The 20,563-nt window shown below is 39.3% G+C and overlaps 1 protein-coding gene across 1 annotated transcript; it reads left to right on the forward strand.

Moving 5' to 3' along the window:
• Window positions 1-17,296, forward strand: LOC134677921 (wee1-like protein kinase). Its single transcript, XM_063536367.1, has 12 exons — window positions 1-361; window positions 6,068-6,167; window positions 6,943-6,952; window positions 8,050-8,163; window positions 8,879-8,970; window positions 9,778-9,995; window positions 10,676-10,822; window positions 11,814-11,947; window positions 12,496-12,621; window positions 15,320-15,447; window positions 15,985-16,151; window positions 16,510-17,296. Exons 1-12 carry the CDS (start codon window positions 138-140, stop codon window positions 16,682-16,684), a joined length of 1,635 nt encoding a protein of 544 aa, XP_063392437.1. The 5' UTR covers window positions 1-137; the 3' UTR covers window positions 16,685-17,296.
• The last annotated feature ends 3,267 nt before the right edge of the window (window positions 17,297-20,563 follow it).

Below are 20,563 nucleotides of genomic sequence, written 5' to 3' on the forward strand. Positions count from 1 at the left end.
TGCGTCATCCGCCATAACGTACGTGAATTGTGAAAGTGTGCTTTGTTTAGAATATTGTTAAATCCAGTGTCGTGTAAGTTATTAATTAAAGTTACAGTGTTATTAAAGTGTAAAGTGTTATCTATGTGTTATTAATCATGACCGAATGGTACAGAATGAATACGGGATTGACCAAGCATAATTCTACGGAACTGTCGGAAGAAATGTCAGATTCCTTCAATACATTTTCGGAAAATCTAAGTCCTATCCCGCCAGTGTTCCCAAGGAAGCTGGATTTTAGTTATCCTGACGATGAAGAGAAAGTGGGATCTCCTGCGCCATCATCAATGAGTCCACCATACAGAAAAGTTCGAGCTTTGAGGTAAAACTTTCACTATCACCTGAACTTATCCCATAAAATACCACGTTAAAGCTTGTTTGTCGCATTTAAACGCTGAACGAATGCCAAATTACCGAAAACCCGTTATATAACACTTTAGGCTGACGCTGGCTTGTTTTGATTGCGAGGCAGGTGTTGCTAATAATAATAGCAGTTTCTTTTCTAGAAAGTGTGTTAATTTTATTCATTTATGAGCATCATCATCACATGATTGTTAAATAGCTTTTCATTTCGTTCCATTTCTAAGCGTTTTGTCACTTTATAAGTACTCTGAAGATTCAGTAGGTTATCTGCTTATAATTACAATTATTCATAAATAATAATGTAAAAATGTCATTGTATTTGTATTCCTTGTCTTTATAATATCCGTTTTTCTATAAGTTTGACCAAGGAGTCAGTAATAATACTAATACAGTAGAGTCCGGTTAGTACGACTCCGCATATACCAACCAACCGCTTATAGCGACGTAAGTATAGGCACTTGTTTGGTTTTAGTACAAGCTACTATGAAAGCACAACCGTTTATAACGACTCTGCTTATAACGACCGATCGCTTTTAACGACGGAAATTGACTCAAAATCCGTCCGTCAAGTCCGGTTACAACGACGAGCGACGTAGTTTTTACAAATAAATTGTTGGTAAGAAGCTTACTCCGTCCCGCGCACCCAACTCTCCTCCCCGTTTTGCATATAGGGAGTAAGATGAAATAAATAGTCATGCGACTTTTCGTAATCTTGCAAACTAAATAAAACAATTCCCATTATTCGATTGAGCTTAAACTTCACACACATAATAAAAAAAATAAGATAAATAAGATATAATTATGTAAGTTGGGTGACAATGCAATATCTTGGTAGGTACCTTCGAGCTGATCTGTCGATGGACACAGGAGGTGGCCACAGGAACTATGTGATAAAACAACGTCATCTTGATTAGATCCCCAAGAATTACGACTTTTTATTTTACGGGATTCGAGTAATTTGCGGATGACGAGTGAGTACACCTTGATGAAAAGTGGCTTCTTCTAAACACACAAGTCTCTCCATTTAAGACAAGGTGTCGTAAATGTCGTAATACTAACGTAAATATATATTTTAAAAGAAATGTTTTATTTCTTTGATTGTCGCATAAGTATTAATAAATACAAAATGATGTAATTATTTTGATTAAAAAATATATTAAAATTGGCGGCTCGTTTTGTACGACGTCCGGTTAGTACGACGTAATAACAGCGGTCCCTTGAGTGTCGTTATAACCGGACTCTACTGTAATTTGTATTTAATAATACCAATGGATTAAATACAAACTTAGGTTATTTTTCTTCCATCTATTCTATACTAAGTGGCATAGCTAGAAGTAGGCCCTCGCCCTCGGCCTCGCACTTAAGGGGGCCTCGCGGAAGCCAACCCATTTTATTATCTTGGGATTAGTGTATGCTATGCCACTCAGTGGCGGATTTGCAGTCTTTGCCGCCCTAGGCCCCAGGCCCTGTAGCCACCCTTTTCTCAGCACCCGTCATATCGACTGCGGCCCTTAATGTCATGCGTCCCTAGGCCTGGGCCTACTGGGCCTTAGGCATCCAATCCAGAAATTTATTAGGATGGTTGACCCTATAGTTGACCAGGCACCAGTAGTTGACCAGTAGATAGAAAAATGTATACTAAAAACCGGGCAAGTGCGAGTCGGACTCGCGCACGAAGGGTTCCGTACCATAATGCAAAAAAAAAAAACAAAAAAAAAGCAAAAAAAAAACGGTCACCCATCCAAGTACTGACCCCTCCCGACGTTGCTTAACTTTGATCAAAAATCACGTTTGTTGTATGGGAGCCCCATTTAAATCTTTATTTTATTCTGTTTTTAGTATTTGTTGTTATAGCGGCAACAGAAATACATCATCTGTGAAAATTTCAACTGTCTAGCTATCACGGTTCGTGAGATACAGCCTGGTGACAGACAGACGGACGGACGGACGGACGGACAGCGAAGTCTTAGTAATAGGGTCCCGTTTTACCCTTTGGGTACGGAACCCTAAAAATTTTCTATCTTTGTCACACTCATATGGTCAACATGCCTTTACTGGTCAACTATTGCTGCATCTACCCTATATTAATTAAATGTATGAATTCTTAGGATTGACAATGAAATCTTCATAATTTGACATGAATAAACATTGAAATAAAGATTTTTAAACATAAAATAGGTAATAGTAATTTTGTAAATCATTGGATGAATCAATCATCATCATCTTCCTCGCATTATCCCGGCATTTTGCCACAGCTCGTGGGAGCCTGGAGTCTGCTTGATAACTAATCCCAAGAATTGATGAAGGCACTAGTTTTTACAAAAGTGACTGTCATCTGACATCTGACCTTCCAACCCTGAGGGGAAAGTTGGATGAATCAATGTAAAGGATTAAAATTTTCCTGTAAATAACCATTTTCCCTGTAAGTCATTCTTTCTTTATTTGTAGGCACAAATAACATACCAATTCATATAGGTACAGACATCATTATTGTTTCATAGGTACTTGTGACATATTCTATTACTTTTGATGTCTTTTGTACAATTAGTAGAGGCCTACACTACACCTTGGATCTAACTCAGCAGTCAGCAACAGGCGGGCCGCAGTACCTCTCTCTTGCGGCCCGCGAGCCTCCCGACTATTTTGTATGTAATATTGACAAACGACAATGTCTGATAAAGTCATAAAAGTCCCATCATTAACTACTATGTGGCCCTTGGCTGCTAAAAGGTTGCTGACTGCTGATCTAACTCATCTGAAGCATTCTGTGGGTTGTCTCATCTAATTTCTATACATAAACATGTTGAGACAAGTTGCAGTTACAAATCTCATAAAGTCTGGCAAACCTGTCAAACCTGTTCCCAATGTTCTTATCCTACTTTTGGGCACAAGTTGTAACAAGTTTGTTACTCTAATAATCTTTCATTTTACCCTTTTTATTTGAGGAAGGGTAATGTTTGGTCTATCTTGTCCATGAGGCCAGTTGAAACTTATATTTTGATGCATGATGTCTTTTGTTTTTCATTTGCACATGCATTTCGCTCATACTTATTTGTACATGTAATATAAAGGAAATTGGCTTATAATTATAACAAATTCATAACATAAATGGAGAGAAGTATTTAAAAAAATAAGGAAGATACAAAAAATTTACAGTGTAAAAATTAGGCAAAAGACCAGAGTAGTTGATGCTCTCATACAAGCTCTATCCCTAAAATGGCACTGGGCTGGCCACATATCACACTATACTGACAAAAGGTTTGGCCTTGTGGGTAGTGACCCTGCCTGCAAAGCTGATGGTCCTGGGTTCGAATCCCAGTAAGGGCATTTATTTGTATGATGATACAGAGATATTTGTTCCTGAGTCATGGGTGTTTTCTATGTATTTAAGTATTTGTATATTATATATATCGTTGTCTGAGTACCCACAACACAAGCCTTCTTGAGCTTACTGTGGGACTTAGTCAATCTGTGTAAGAATGTCCTATAATATTTATTTACTTATTTATTTAAAAGGTGGACCATAGACCCAACAAAATGCAGAGGACCACCAGTTGGGGCGGCGGTCCGATGTGATCGAAATGTACTAACTTTTTGAGACATGCTCATAAATGGCTTTTTATTTATTATTAACATAAATGCATGTTTGGTAAATTGGTAAATACCATGAAATCACCATGTCATGTTACCAAAGTTAATTCATCCAAAAACACAGTGTGCAACATGAGTCATATAATCCCACATTCCTATGCTTATCCCTAATGGGTTCCTGATTAGCTAATCAGGCTGGTAACTGATAAGGGGTCCCTAATCTATTGTTAATTCGTGGCTCTATCCATGTGGGACTTATTGTGCCACTTTCCCTCACAAACTAGATAAAAACAGAGTATGACAACCGATCTGGCCTAGTGGACCCTGTGGGGCTTAGTCAATTTGTGTGAAAAAGTCCTATAATATTTATTTAATTATATGACATTGATTTATAATCATAATCTTTATTGTTTGTGAGTAATGGGTTATATTATATTGCCAGTACACATTTTGCAGACATGTTTGTTAGATAAATCCATTTAAAAGAATAAGTGGAAAAAAATTCAACATGGCCATGTGTTGACAAGGATTTCAGTTAAAAATCAGTTAAAGCACAGTTATAAACAACAATGACACAAACATATGATCACTGGCATCACAGCTGTCCCCACAAAAAACACCCACGCAAAAACACCACAAAGAAAAATCAATCGTATTATAACACACAGAGAATCCAAAAAAAAATGTGCCTCACCTTTCTTAGGTAGCTTGTAAACTTTTAAAAGGATTTCAATCTTACGTCCCAACATATTAAGTTCATTTTGCAATACATGATAGGTGCATCATCTTGCATGGACATAAAATGAATGTGTTTTAGAGATTTTGAGTTTTATTGCAAATGTGTTTAAGTCCAAATTTGATTGAGTTTGATACACTACTTACAATTTGTCTGAGTCTTGCAAGTTTCTTTTTTAAATCTTTCTCAGGTGTTACAAGTATTGTTGCTATAAGGTGGGGAGTGCAAGTGTGATATTACATCTGTGCTTTCCATATGGGTTATAATTGTAGCAACCACATGGCGAAAAAAAGAGGTAGTCAGGGCTCAATAATATGTGAATACAAATTATTGAGATTATTTTGTAATTTTATATTTATTAGGGCTTGGCTAAACTATCATCATAGAGAAAAAAATACATAGATTGCTCACTCCATACCATACCAGTGGCGGTGCGTCAAACATATCCATAGGCAAGCCGGGGCTAATTTGGCTTACATATTTTTTTAACAAGTATAGGGCCCCATTCGCACGGCAGCTTTTTCAACGCGCGTTAAAAAGCGTTTGAATGACACAAATGGATAACCATGTATCTATTCACACGACAGCGGTGACGTTTTTTATCAAGCGTTGTTGGATTTTCGACTTTAAGCCTTGGTCGTTAAGTCGAATTTAGAGTGTGGATGTGGACAGATTCAAGCGCTTTTTTAACGCGCGTTGAATGGGGCGCTGTCGTGCGAATGGGGGCTAATGCTCTAACGTCCAAAAACAGGCAAGCCGGTGGGAATCGGCTTTTATGGACGCGCCGCCACAGCTCCATACATCAGTTTTAGTACCAAATCAACTATTATTTTCATAGTCGACATCTAGCGTCGAGTAGCGGAATTATCAGTACTGCTACTTGACAATAGATGGTGCAACTACCAAAAAGTCTAATGCTCAACAATTTTCAGTTAATATTATAACCAGATTAACTGAAACTCTATTTTCAACTCCTTCTGCTTTTGTTCAATACAAATTTCGTAAGTCGTGACACTAGAGGATTCTAGTATCAAGTAGCGGTACTGATTAGAGATGTCCCGAATAGTGGTTTAGCCGAATAAAGTTAGACCGTAAAAAGTCTGCAGCGATTTTGATAGCCCACACAGTGCAAGTGTCATCTTAAACGTCAAACTTCTGTGAAATTATGATGCATAAATAACACTTACACTGCGTGGGCTATCAAATCCGCTGCAGACTTTTATTGGTGCGACTATACCGAATATTCGGCCCCTTCCTCGGCCGAAGCGCCGAATATTCTTTTTAATAATCTTATTTTATCTTCATTTATTTATTTTTTCTTTATTATTATCTTTACAGGTTATTTGACAGTCCCCGGACGCCGAAGAGCCTTCTAGAAAAATGCTCAACGCCATCGCACAACACTTCGAGATCGCGACTGTTTCCTCCCAAACTCAATGTACCATGTAAGTTACCATACAACATTACAGTAAAATTTGGCGGAATCACAGAATACATAGTACTAGGTACAGAAGACTCACTCTCTAACAAAACGCGTCTGTTACGATCAGCACAGATATGGCCGCTAGGTGGCGACAGCGCCACGCGCGGCTTATGGCTAGCCACCAAAATTGGGGTGGAACGGATGTACTTTTAGCTACCTGTAGCAAAGCGACGAAATCGCGGAGTGAGACACGCCTGGCGGAATAGACAATGGGTACACTTAAATGTAATAAGGATAGGGATAGGGTTATAGTAAGGATTTCATTTATTTGTTTTACTTCTTAGGCTAGGTCATTTATAATATGAATATAAAAGTAAAATACAAAAACACATAAAAAGCAAATAAAAAACAAGTATGAGCACATTATAAACAAGTGCGAGTCGGACTCGCGCACGAAGGGTTCCGTACCATAATGCAAAAAAAGGAAAAAAAAAACGGTCACCCATCCAAGCACTGATCCCGCCCGACGTTGCTTAACTTCGGTCAAAAATCACGTTTGTTGTATGGGAGCCCACTTAAATCTTTATTTTATTCTGTTTTTAGTATTTGTTGTTATAGCGACAACAGAAATACATCATCTGTGAAAATTTCAACTGTCTAGCTATCACGGTTCGTGAGATACAGCCTAGTGACAGACGGACAGCAGAGTCTTAGTAATAGGGTCCCGTTTGACCCTTTGGGTACGAAACCCTAAAAACCTAACCTAGGGTGCAGCCAGCAGCGGGGCAAGGCCAAAGCTGGTCAGGACCGACGTACTATACGCGCCATGTCCAAAATTACCGCCTTCTGCATCTGACCCTTGATCCAACCACCCAGCGAGAGTCTCTCAAGATGTAGGAGACTCTTCGCTATTAGACCGTCCACTGAAACGACTATCGGTACAATGATCGTCGAATCAACATCCCACATGGCGATTATCTCGTGAGCCAAGTCTAGGTACTTATAGTAAGGGTTTAATTATCATTCTATCCGAGCCGGTTTCGACCATGGCGTCTGGGCATACAGTTATACACTAGTCAATTTGAGCGTCATTCATGATCTCTTTATGATTGAACTTGATAAAACTAAAATAAAAGCGACCAAGTGCGAGTCGGACTCGCCCATGAAGGGTTCCGTAGCAGCAAGTAACATAATAAAATTGTGGTTTACGACGTATTAAAAAAAACTACTTACTAGATCTCGTTCAAACCAATATTTTTTTTAGTTTTATCATTCTCTTATGTTAGAAGTTACAGGGGGGGTTACACACACACACACATTTTACCACTTTGGAAGTGTCTCTCGCGCAAACCATTCAGGCCGCGTAGCCAAGATGCCGATCGCTTACGCTCCGTAGCGATCGAAACGCAACTGTCACTGTCGCACTAATATGGAAGTGTGATAGAGAGACATAATGGTTTTCGTTGTCGAAGCGATAGCGATTGTAACCTCGGCTAGGCCGGCAGTTTAGAAAAAAATGATATTAGAAACCTCAATATAATTTTTGAAGAACTATCCTAGATATCCATAGATACCCTACACGTATGGGTAAGATGAAAAAATATTTTTTGCGGTTCAGTTCTAAGTATGGGGAGCCCCAAAATTTATTGTTTTCTATTTTCGTGTGAAAATCTTAATGCGGTTCACAGAATACATCTACTTACCAAGTTTCAACAGTATAGTTCTTATAGTTTCGGAAAAATGTGGCTGTGACATACGGACGGACAGACAGATAGACAGACATGACGAATCCATAAGGGTTCCGTTTTTTGCCATTTGGCTACGGAATCCTAAAAAGATGTGAAAAGACATATCATATCATCATAAGTCATATCATATAATTTTCTATTGCCCCCAGGCGTCACCACAGGCTCCAGCCACCACCTGCATCCTCCGGACGAGGACAGCGCCCTCGGCAGCATGCACGAGGACTCCAAACCCGTGGCCAACATCAACCCGTTCACTCCTGACGGTAAGACTACCATTATAAATAAATAAATAAATATTATAGGACATGTTTACACAAATTGACTAAGCCCCACGGTAAGCTCAAGAAGGCTTGTGTTGTGGGTACTCAGACAACGATATATATAATATATAAATATAAATACTTAAATACATAGAAAACAACCATGACTCAGGAACAAATATCTGTATCATCATACAAATAAATGCCCTTACCAGGATTCGAACCTGGGACCATTGGCTTCATAGGCAGGGTCACTACCCACTAGGCCAGACCGGTCGTCATTATCACTACAAGTCACATTTTCAGACCTTAATGTACCTTTCTACGCCAATTCTTGGGATTAGTTGCCAAGCGGACCCCAGGCTTCCATGAGCCGTGGCAAAATGCCGGGACAACGCGAGGAAGGTGATGATGAATGTACCTTTCTAGACACATTTACCCTGTAGATCCCAAGGTATAAGCTGACTAGTAAGCTACCCGGGCGATTACGGTCCAACGGAACGGCAGCTGACGGTCACAAAGCTTCATGACACTTTCTATAACCTTCTATGAGTTATAAGCCACATTTACCCTAGAACTCTAGTATACACTGTCTAGTAATTTCCTCCCAAGCGATATTCACAATCCACCATCGGAGCCACAGCTGACGGTCACGAAGCATCATGATACATCCCTTAGATATTAATTATAATAACTAACTTGTATTTATTGTACACAGGCCAAGCGTTGAACAAGAAAAAGCGGGCGCTATCTAAAACACCGACGTCTATGGGAGATGCCACACCGGAGCAGCCGGCTAAAAGATTGAGGGTAAGCTTATGTTTCATACACATATTTAGTATTAATTTTATTTGCCATATACTAAAATGACAGATCTTTTCATTAAAAGTGTCTCGGATGTATATTTTTTGAAAAACGATCAATTCTTGGGTTATTCGACTTGTATTACAAGAATTATTGAATAAAACAAAGAAAAAAAGAATCCCTTGTTTTTCATACAAATTTTAGGTGTCAGTTTTGGTACGGTTCATACAAAATGTATGTGAAAAGGCGTCACAAACCTGGAAATTTTTATCGTACACTTCTTAAATTCATAGTTTTCGTGATTCTGAGTAGAAATCACTCAAGAGTTGATATTTTTTCGAAAATAAGCTATTATACATTTTTACTGAAATGATTTTTATTACTGAAATGGCCCAGACACAGTGGTTTTAGTGTTCCGTACCCAAAGGGTAAAACGGGACCCTATTACTACGACTCCACTGTCCGTCCGTCTGTCTGTCACCAGGCTGTATCTCACGAACCGTGATAGCTAGCTAGCTAGTTGAAATTTTCACAGATGATGTATTTCTGTTGCCGCTATAACAACAAATGCTAAAAAAGTACGGAACCCTCGGTGGGCGAGTCGCACTTGTCCGATTTTTTTTACAATTAATATCATAAAATGAAATGAAATACTCCATAGTTTAATATACTTAATATTAATAGTAAATACGAGCGATTACAGCGGCAGTTAAGCCTCAGGGGGCTTTGTTTGCTGTCATGATTTTTTAAATGTATTATTTTGTGTTAATAAATAAATGAAAAAAAATATATATATATGTATATTGTCACCAGGAGTCCAACATATCCCGGTATAACGTAGAGTTCATTGAACTCGGCGTGATCGGCCGCGGCGAGTTCGGCCGCGTCACGCGCTGCGTCAACAAACTGGACGGCTGCGTGTACGCACTGAAACGGTCTCTCAGACCGGTGGCGGGCTCTGCGCAGGAGCGCGCCGCGCTGACCGAGGTGTACGCTCATGCCGTGTTGGGGAAACATCCCCGGGTCGTCAGGTGAGATACAGTAAACAAGCTAGACGGATGCGTGTACGCACTGGAGAAGTTCCTGAGACCGGTGGCGGGCTCTGCGCAGGAGCGCGCCGCGCTGACCGGGGTGTAAGCTCACGCCGTGTTGGGGAAACATCCCCGGGTCGTCAGGTGACATACAGTAAACTATACGGATACGTGTACGCACTGAAGCGGTCTCTGAGACCGGTGGCGGGCTCTGCGCAGGAGCGCGCCGCGCTGACCGAGGTGTACGTGCCGTGTTGGGGAAACATCCCCGGGTCGTCAGGTGAGATACAGTAAACTATACGGATACGTGTACGCACTGAAGCGGTCTCTGAGACCGGTGGCGGGCTCTGCGCAGGAGCGCGCCGCGCTGACCGAGGTGTACGTGCCGTGTTGGGGAAACATCCCCGGGTCGTCAGGTGAGATATAAATTCATTCATTCGAGGCAAATTCATATTCATTTTTGCTCTGGGTCCAATTGAGGTCTCAATCGGGGCAAGTGCCGTGGTTATAGTTACGCTGGACACAACCATATTGCAGATAAGATATGAATAGACTGGTATGAAAACATTTAAAAGACCAATCTCATATGAACAAACCGAAATTCTTAGGAAATTTGTTATTTCCATATTATCATTATCAAGTATCAATAAAACAATATTAATACTCATTACTTTCTACAGATACTACTCAGCGTGGGCGGAAGACGACCACATGATAATCCAGAACGAATACTGCTCCGGGGGCAGCCTGCAGCAGATGATGGAGAAGGGACCGCTGCCGGAAAGCGAACTGTTACTGTTGCTCGCCCATGTTGCTGATGGCTTAGCGTAAGTATTCTACTGTTATAATTGGGCAGTAGACCACATGATAATCTAGAACGAATACTGCTGCGGGGGCAGCCTGCAGCAGATGATGGAGAAGGGACCGCTGCCGGAAAGCGAACTGTTGCTGCTGCTGGCCCATGTGGCTGATGGTTTAGCGTGAGTATTGTACTGTTATACTTGGGCAGTAGACCACATGAAAATCCAGAACGAATACTGCTCCGGGGGCAGCCTGCAGCAGATGATGGAGAAGGGATCGCTGCCGGAAAGCGAACTGTTGCTACTGCTGGCCCATGTGGCTGATGGTTTAGCGTGAGTATTTGACTATATAATAGAATTTTATACGATCGTGATATAATAGAGAGCTTTTCGTGTGTACCGTGTTGGTACGAAGCTTGCTGAGTGGCCTAAGTGAGGTATGAGATTGAAAAGCTTGATTATATGTATAACTATTGTTTACAATACTTTTACTATGACTCAACTTTTGACGATCGGTCTGGCCTAGTGGGTAGTGACCCTGCCTGCGAAGCCGATGGTCCTGGGTTCGAATCCCAGTAAGGGCATTTATTTGTATGATGATACAGATATTTGTTCCTGAGTCATAGGTGTTTTCTATGTATTTAAGTATTTGTATATTATATATATCGTTGTCTGAGTACCCACAACACAAGCCTTCTTGAGCTTACTGTGGGACTTAGTCAAACTGTGTAAGAATGTCCTATAATATTTATTTATTTATTTATTTATTTATTTATTATTTAACTAAAATAATACGTTTTCTACTATATTATAACCTAAATAAAAAAAAACAAAATTACGTAAGCGTCTCAGTAGATACTCCCCCTCCCCCTCCCTCTAATATGTCTTTCATTGGAATTTGGAAGTCAAATATCCCTGTACCAAATTTCTGATTATCCAGACCTGTGTTGAAAATAGATTTGCATATATGTAGGTACATATATTTTTCATTTCTAAACATTATTATCGATTGTTACAGTTACATCCATTCGTTACAACTCGTGCACATGGACGTGAAACCCGGTAACATCTTCGTGTGCAGCCGAGAGGGCGAGCCAGCGGCGGACTCAGACGATGACGACTATAACACCAACACGCACATATACAAGATCGGTGAGTTACAGCAGTTACATTTGGCACACATGGACGTGAAACCCGGTAACATCGTGTGCAGCCGAGAGGGCAAGCCAGCGGCGGACTCGGACGATGACGACTATAACACCAACACGCACATATACAAGATAGATGAGTTACGGTAGTTGCATTAGCTACAACTCTTACTTATAGTGGTGGTAAGGTCTTCGAGTGTAGGCGAGCCGGCGGCTGACTCAGATCAATATTGAGTCACAGTGGTTACATTAGTTACAACTCACGCACATAGTGATCAGTAACGTAACAACGTCGTGTGTAGCCAAGACAGCCATACCAACACGCACAATATCGGTGAGTTACAGAAAAAGATAAGATAAAATGGATGCATCATACAAACCTGATCATGGTTTTAGGTTTTCGAATTGACCTCCCCAGTTATTATTCACACATTTTAATTAAAAAGATGTTTCATTATTCCTTATATTTTTACATCACGGCATACTCCAATATCCACCCAAAAATTCACAGATCTCCCTATAACTATATAAATTATGTTCTTTTTTCAACAGGTGATTTAGGTCACGTGACGTGCGTGTCATCCCCGCGTGTAGAGGAGGGGGATTGTCGCTATCTCACTCGCGAGATCATTCAGGAGGATCTCACACATCTCACCAAGTCCGACATATTCGCTTTCGGTAAGTCTACCTCATCAATCATCATTATTACCAAAATCGCTGAGCCGAGCTGAAACGCTGGTGGCCTAGCGGTAAGAGCGTGCGACTTGTAATCTGGAGGTCGCGGGTTCAAACCTCGGCTCGTACCAATGAGTTATTCGGAACTTATGTACGAAATTACATTTGATATTTACCAGTCTCTTTTCGGTGAAGGAAAACATCGTGAGGAAACCGGACTAATCCCAATAAGGCCTAGCTTACCCTCTGGGTTGGAAGGTCAGATGGCAGTCGCTTTCGTAAAAACTAGTGCCTACGCCAATTCCTGGGATACGTATCTTGTTTGTTTCTTCATTGAAGAAGAGAGAATAGTCTTAGGGTATTCGGGTTATTCCCACTAGTTACCACCAAGTTGTTACCAGTGGTAACTACTGGGAATTTTTTTCCCACCTTTTACCACTGGTAACAAATGGGAAAAATAATTCCCAGTAGTTACCACTATCTCGGTTTGGTGGTAATTACCAGGGATGTTGCGGATGCAGATTTTTTGACATCCGCGGATGCGGATGCGGATATTTAATGGCTCACACCCGCGGATGCGGATGCGGATGTCAAAATTAGGTACTTAGAAAACGTCAAATATTAAATTTTTAGTGTATTTTTATTAAAAAAAAAAACGAAACGTTTAGTATTTGACCAAGAATATAGGTGCGTTATATTTAACAAACAGTAACATGGCCGACTTTACTAGGTCTAGACGATTTCGTTATAGGTAATACTACGTCGCCGCTAAGACGTTCCTGTACCGACTTGTTCGACATCCGCATCCGCATAAGCTCCTCATTGATTTTATGCGGATGCGGATGCAGATGCGGATGTTGAAAATAATGCGGAAGTTCCGCGGTTGCGGATGCGGATGTTCGCAATATCCCTGGTATCCACTGGTAACAACTTGGTGGTAACTAGTGGGAATAACCCGGGTATTCCACCTGTCCAATTTCTTGGTCCAATATGCATTACGTCTCACTCTCTCATTAAGCAAAATGTGAGTTCGAGAAAGCAGTTTGGTTTTTAATGTGTGTCATCATCATCATTAGGTAAATACACTGAAAATGGTTTTAGGTTTGTTGTAATATTTAAATTAATTATTGTTACATTCGGTTATTTGGGTCGATCAACTATATCTTGTTGAAGTGAAAACTTCTTTAGCGGCGCTGAGCACTTTTTGAGGTGGGGAAAAAATGATAAACTCGATTCAGCGTAACGCGTAACGTAACGCGTAACGTAACGCTGACGTCATGTGTCACGGACAATGTTATTCACCAAAGAACTTTAGTCATAACGTATCATAATCAGGTCAATTATTTAAAACTGGACTTTTATGTTAAGCAATAAAGCTCAATGTTCTAATCTTGTACGGGCTGAAATACGAGGATCTCACAGTTACATTCTAACTTTATATCACTCCAATATAATTCAATAAAGTCTCATCTTGATGAAATCGCTAATAAAAGTGAACTCGAGTACTGGTGAACAAAACTCAAAATATCATGATCAAATATATTTACAGTGAAACCTGGTTAATTGGCACCTGGATAAATGGAAAACCTCAATAATTGCAACCAAAAGTCCGGTCCCGGTCCCTTGAGACCAAAAGGCCTCTATAATTGAAATTTTGGAACCTCTATAATTGCAATTTAGATTTTAGTGCTTTTCGTAATTTTGCCTCTGTAATTGACCACATCGCAACTAAGACCTCTATAATTGACACTGTGTTAAAAAAATCCGTTATTTCTGCTCTTTTTTTACCTCTATTATTGAAACGAGTCTTACTTATTACCTCTGTAATTGAAATAATGTATTTGCAGACAGCAGAAACAATATTATAATAGCAATGATCATTTTATTTATGTCTTCATCCAGAATGCTATTTATTTATTGGGTATCTATCACAGCCTGTAGTAGGTGAAATAGTTTTGTTAAAACCAAAAACAAAGTATGCTTTTTACATTCTAATAAAACTTTCTTCTACAATTCAATGGAATTTTTTAAACCCACATGATTAATAAGAAAATAATGTTGTAATTAATGTAGTGTAAAAGTGCAAATATTGACAGAAGCTATATATAGCTTTTTTATAGACTAGAAACCCAGAACGTAAGCGTGTCTACTTTCAATGGTTATTTGCACCTCTATAAAAGAAATTTGTCAGATACGCAACCTCTATTAATGAAAACCTCTATTTCATTAATAGAGGTTGCGTACCTCTATTAATGAAAACCTCTATAATTGACACAACGATTTTTTGAACCTCGTTAATTGACACGACCTGCTTAAATGAAAAACCTGGTTAATTGACAAAAAATGGCCGGTCCCTTGAGATTGCAATTATCCAGGTTCCACTGTAGATGCGAGGTCTGCAAGGTAACTTTACAATTTCTATTCGAATTTTAAACAATTAACGCTACAAATTTAAGTTCACTGGCCAGCAATTTCGGAACTAAAGTTTTTCAATAGAAAGGAGGATGGGTCAATTATACATAGTGCTGCAAACATTTTGGACTAGTCATTGAGTTTTCACTTCTGTCGGCACTCCCGGAGTGCAACCCGTTGTTTTTTAAGTGTATTTTAAGAGTGACCCAGGAGACCGTAACCATGGCAACTAGTGACAAGAAAAAGTTGATTCACCCATTTACACTCTATAATGTTTTGAATTGTCCAGGTCTGACGCTGTTCGAGGCGGCGGGCGGCGGGCCTTTACCTAAGAACGGCCCCGCCTGGCACGCGCTCCGGGACGGGCAGCTGCCCGACCTGCCCGGTATATCCCGAGAATTCCACCAGCTCATACAGGTAATATACTGGGACGGAACTTTTAGATCGTTAGGAAGCCTTTGACACGGTTGACTTCCTAATCGGTATAGAAAATATAGGTATAATCGACATGCAGCAGCGCCATTAGAGCTCCTTTATGCTAACCAGAATTAGCAAATTGGCATTATTAATTAGTTAGAAGAAAGTAAATATTGGAAACCATATCACTGTAGAACCGAACAATTTTAATGGTGTGCCTCAGGGTAGTGTTGTTGGACCCGTACTCTTTAATTTAAAGAATTCCATTGACTATTCATCGTTACTACTCCGCAACGGTCTAATTAGCCATATTATTATGTATTTATATTCAATATTTGTATCTTGTTCTAGGCTTGTTTAAATGTTATTTTTTAAACATATTAAATACATGTATTTTTCGCCACAGATAAATTCACTAACAGTAATATTATAAAAATATCCAGCTAAAAATTAAGATATAGTGTTTTTTCAAATTTATGACATCTTTTGACCTATAATAATCAGATCCATGATCTTAACCCGTATAATTAATTTCAGAAAATGATCGACCCGGACCCGAACCAGCGACCGTCCGCGAGCCGGCTGCGGAAGCACCCGCTGCTACATCCGGCCGGCAACAAGAGCAAGACGCAACTAACGAGGGAGCTAGCGGCCGCTAAGCTTAAAAACGAGTTGCTCACCAAGAAACTAGACGAATATGCGAGGTAAATAAAATAACTAACATTTTAACTAATTTTATTACCTTAGAAATTTACCTTAGATGGGCCATTTTATTTAAAGGACACTTTTTTTCTCCTATTAGGATAGAAAGAGCTCGTGATTCTGAGTAGAAATAACTTAAAAAATCCCAATTTTGAAAAAAAAGTGTAGGGGACAACTTTAAATAAAATGGCCCAGATATAATTATATTAAAATAAAATAAATTGAAATCTCCTCCCCCCTCTTTTTGCGTGGGGGGTTAAAAATAAACTATGTACTCATGAGGCTTGTTTTTTTATGACTTCTGTTACTGATTTTACTATTAGACTTGGACTAAACCTCGGACTACAATTTTTTTTCCAGATGTCTAAAATCCCTGACTCCCGGCCGCCTTGTAACCCAAGACTCCGCCAAGTTCCGAACGCGCTCAGCGAAGCGCATGCAGAAACCGAGGGAACATCTCCTCGACGCCATACAAAATATCAGCTCGCCCATACACCGCTTGGACAGGCGGACGGACAGACGGAAAAAGGTATAGATATACATATATAGCAACCCACAGAATACAAGAGAAATTATAACGGAAACTTGGAAACTGCAAATGTTTAAAATGCATCAAGGATTTGATTATCATGTAAAGAAGATAATTATAGATATGTAAGCGACTCACATTTTATCAGAAAAAAATATATATTAAAATTGGAAACTACAGTTACACCTTACAGTAGTGCATAATTATTTTCCGTATTTTCACGGAAACGTACGAACTATTACAGTCAGTCTCGGTTCAAAAAGTACTGAGGTTGACTGAAGTAGCATGACAAATACGAACGTTTCCGAGAAAATACGATGGAAAACAATTATGCACTTGCACTACATCTGTATAGATATATGTAAGCGACTCTCAATTTTTACCGGAGAAATATATATTAAAATTGGAAACTACAGTAACAATCTACTTACAGCATTACAGTGGCATATACCTGGGTAAGATCGGATGGAGGGTAAGATTAAGATCGTATGATCGCAATTGCTACCAAAGCAGTAGTTATTTTATATCACTAGCAATATAACGTTCGTCCCTCTTGACACATTGTATATAGTAACCGCTCAGTCGTGTGTTACGGAAGTTTGAAAAAAAAATGCAGAAAAGTTAAAATTTAATGGAAAAGATCGGATTTTTTTTTTTTTTTTTTATTATGCATGGGTTTACTCATGGCCTTTTCTTAACGTATCAAATTGTACTGGTAACTGTGGTAACTCAAGGCTTAACCGATTAACCCCGGGTTAGTGGGATGGTGCAACGACCTTATTCTCCTTGTTTTAGGGTTCAAATTAGCATTTAGTCCGATCTTAGTCCAAGCAGGTTTTTCGGAATTGGTGTCTTGAAAAAATGTTGTTCAACTTTGAGTGTAGATTACTCCTAAACTATTCTATTAAGGGACAGTAAGTGAATCTATAATAAAAGATTGTTTTCTTTTTTATCATTTGAAATAAACATTCGGATTAAAACCAAAATATTACTTTGCTAATCCGCGAAAAGATAACGTGCTAGTCGATCAGTGCTAACCCGTTATACTTACTTGCGTATTTTTACATGCAATTAATATTCCCACCCTCCCACCGCAAAAATAAATACGCAAATAAATATAACAAACCACCACCAAAAGAATAAACCTCGACACGTGGTTCGCCTCTCTACGAGGCATCCTCAGGAGTTGTTGACGGTCTGACGCCCGGCAACGGGCCGTTCCCGTATAACGTATAACGGGTTAGCACTGATTGACTAGCATCTTTACGCGGATTAGCAAAGTAATATTTTGGTTTTAATTAGTATGGATTTCCGCAAAGTAACGCCTGATTCTATTCACTAAACATTCGGAGGTAAAAGTCAGTGTAAAATAAGTAATATATATTTTTTGTGACTTCCTTCCAACTCGCCGAAAAATAGTCCGGTGTTACCCGGGTATATCTTACATACGATTATAATGGATACTTTTGATTTTAACTAAAATCAGAAAGCCTTATAATTGTAAATTATATTGACACTAATGTAAGAATAGGGTAAGTTACTCAATAATTGGCACTCAAAATTACCAGTCATTGGCACTTTTGAAGGAAAATCACTATTACTGCTTGAACATAAGGCTGGAGGTGCCAACAATGGGGTAGTTTAACCTACTTGGGATAAGTTCATAAAGTTGACATCAAAGTGAATTGGTAACTACTGGGGATTATTTTTCTTAGGAATCGTCCATTAATTACGTCACACAAAATTTAGAATTTTTTTTAGTGCCTCTCACTTTTACATAGGGGCTGTCCAGTCGCCATCAGATATATCGGAGCGGCCAAGGTGCTCACAAATATCGGAACACGCCTCTATTGTCAGGGCGTTAGAGCGCGTGTTCAGATATTGTGAACACCTTGGCCGCTCCGATATATCTGATGGCGACTGTCCATAAATTACGTCATCGTTTTTTGACGATTTTAGACCCCCCCCCCCCTAAAATCATCCAAAAATCATGCTTCAAATGACCCCGTTTCCTCCTACGACATGCTACCGTCATCCGATGTCCAGACCCCCCCCCTAATTTGAAATGACGTAATTTATGAATAGCCCCATAGGAAAAAGATAGGTCTTTAATACGCACTGTCCCACTTGGCATGACCCCCCTCTCTGTTGCTGTGACGTAATTTGTGGATGAACCCTAGGTTATCACCACTGGGTACAACCCAACTAGTGCGAATAACAAAACCGAGTTGGTGGTAACTACTGGGAATTATTTTTCCCAGTAGTTACCAGTGTTAAAAGGTGGGAAAAAAATTCCCAGTAGTTACCACTGGTAACAACTTGGTGGTAACTAGTAGGTATAAACCTAATAGTGACGATGTGTTAATAACAGATTTAAGTGCCTTATGATGGTTTGGCTAAAAATTAACGGTAAAAATTAACCGTACGGTCAAATTATACTCGACTTTTATACATGTACCTACACATGTTCGCGTCATCGCGCGAGATTGACTACCCGTCTCTTTCTAATTGATACAGTTAGATAAAGATGGATAGTCTCGAGTGCAACGTCTACGCAAGTTAAAATCAGTTGATATTTAAAGTCGAGCACGAAGAATGTCGTACATTAACCCGCCTGTTTCTATCTCTATCGCACGCGCGTAATTATATGGCTGTCTCACTTGCACAGGGGCATTGACCGCCATCATGGGCAGAACAGCAATATCGTGCGTGCAATAGAGATAAAAACAGGCGAGTCAATGGTCGCCTTACCATACAAATATATCGGAGCGGCTGGGGCGCTCACAAATATCTGAGCACGGCTCTATTGTCAAGGCATTAGAGTACGTGTTCAGATATTGTGAACACCTTGGCCGCTCCGATATATCTGATGGCGACTGAACTAAGTTCTTTGTACTTCGTTTCTATTTTAAAGACTCATACTTAAAAAAAATATATTCTTAAGTCGTCTACTTTGTTGATTAGACTACGAATAGTGATCAAAGCGTGTCGAACGAATTTAAAATGTATATTAAATTTATTATTAAAATAAAAAAATGTCCTAAGTAATCTTCCATGGTCTTCAATGTGATATTTATAATGTGGATTTAATTAATAATAGGTCTTGTTAGATTTAAGTAATTTTTAATACTCCAATCAATGAGGTGATTAACTGGGTCGATCAACTATTTCTTGTTGTTATTCTGTCCCATCAGCCAGGAGACAATAGTAGCATAGTTTGTTAGAAGAGCTGCTGTACCATGTTCTACAAACATGCTTAGTAGATGTCCCATTATGGAAAGGCCTTATAACTACCAAAAAATTCAAGACGAAATAACTAGTATTTTAAGAGTGACCCAGGAGACCGTAACCATGGCAACTAGTGACAAGAAAAAGTTGATTCACCCAACTACTTAAATTCTCTATCCGTCGAATTTTGTTGTAAAATACGAAGGAATGGAGTATTTTTGTATTGTCCTTTTTGATTAGTATTAACCAAAAAAATTTGGAATAGTGGAATATTGTGAAAGTAAATTATGTAGTCAGTACATTTACGGCACAAATGATTAAAACTTTTAGAATGCCATTTGACTTTGATCCTTATTCTTTCACTGATATGTGTTAAATTTGTTAAATATCAAAATAGTTTCGCCATCTACTCGAGACTTGGCCAAAGGTATGGTGCCATCTTTTCGAGCGATGGCGACCTTAAGCCTTCTTTGATATTTAACAAATTTAAGAGCGAAAGAATAAGGATCAAAGTCAAATGGCGTTCTAAAAGTTTTAATAATTTGTGTCGATAGATGGCAGTAAATGTACGGATTACATAACTTACTTTGACAATCCTCTATTTCAAATTCTCTTTGGTATTAACGTCGACACATACCAAAATTGCATAAATCAACA

Source organism: Cydia fagiglandana, chromosome 27 (genome assembly GCF_963556715.1).
Source record: "Cydia fagiglandana chromosome 27, ilCydFagi1.1, whole genome shotgun sequence".
Taxonomy (NCBI): domain Eukaryota; kingdom Metazoa; phylum Arthropoda; class Insecta; order Lepidoptera; family Tortricidae; genus Cydia; species Cydia fagiglandana.

What these genes read in the sequence shown, in the direction of transcription:
- LOC134677921 (XM_063536367.1), top strand. Translation starts at nt 138, where the DNA reads ATGACCGAATGGTACAGAATGAATACGGGATTGACCAAGCATAATTCT. An exon ending in AATTCCACCAGCTCATACAG is followed by an intron (nt 15,448 to 15,984) that starts GTAATATACTGG and finishes AATTAATTTCAG; the next exon opens with AAAATGATCGACCCGGACCC. An exon ending in AAACTAGACGAATATGCGAG is followed by an intron (nt 16,152 to 16,509) that starts GTAAATAAAATA and finishes TTTTTTTTCCAG; the next exon opens with ATGTCTAAAATCCCTGACTC.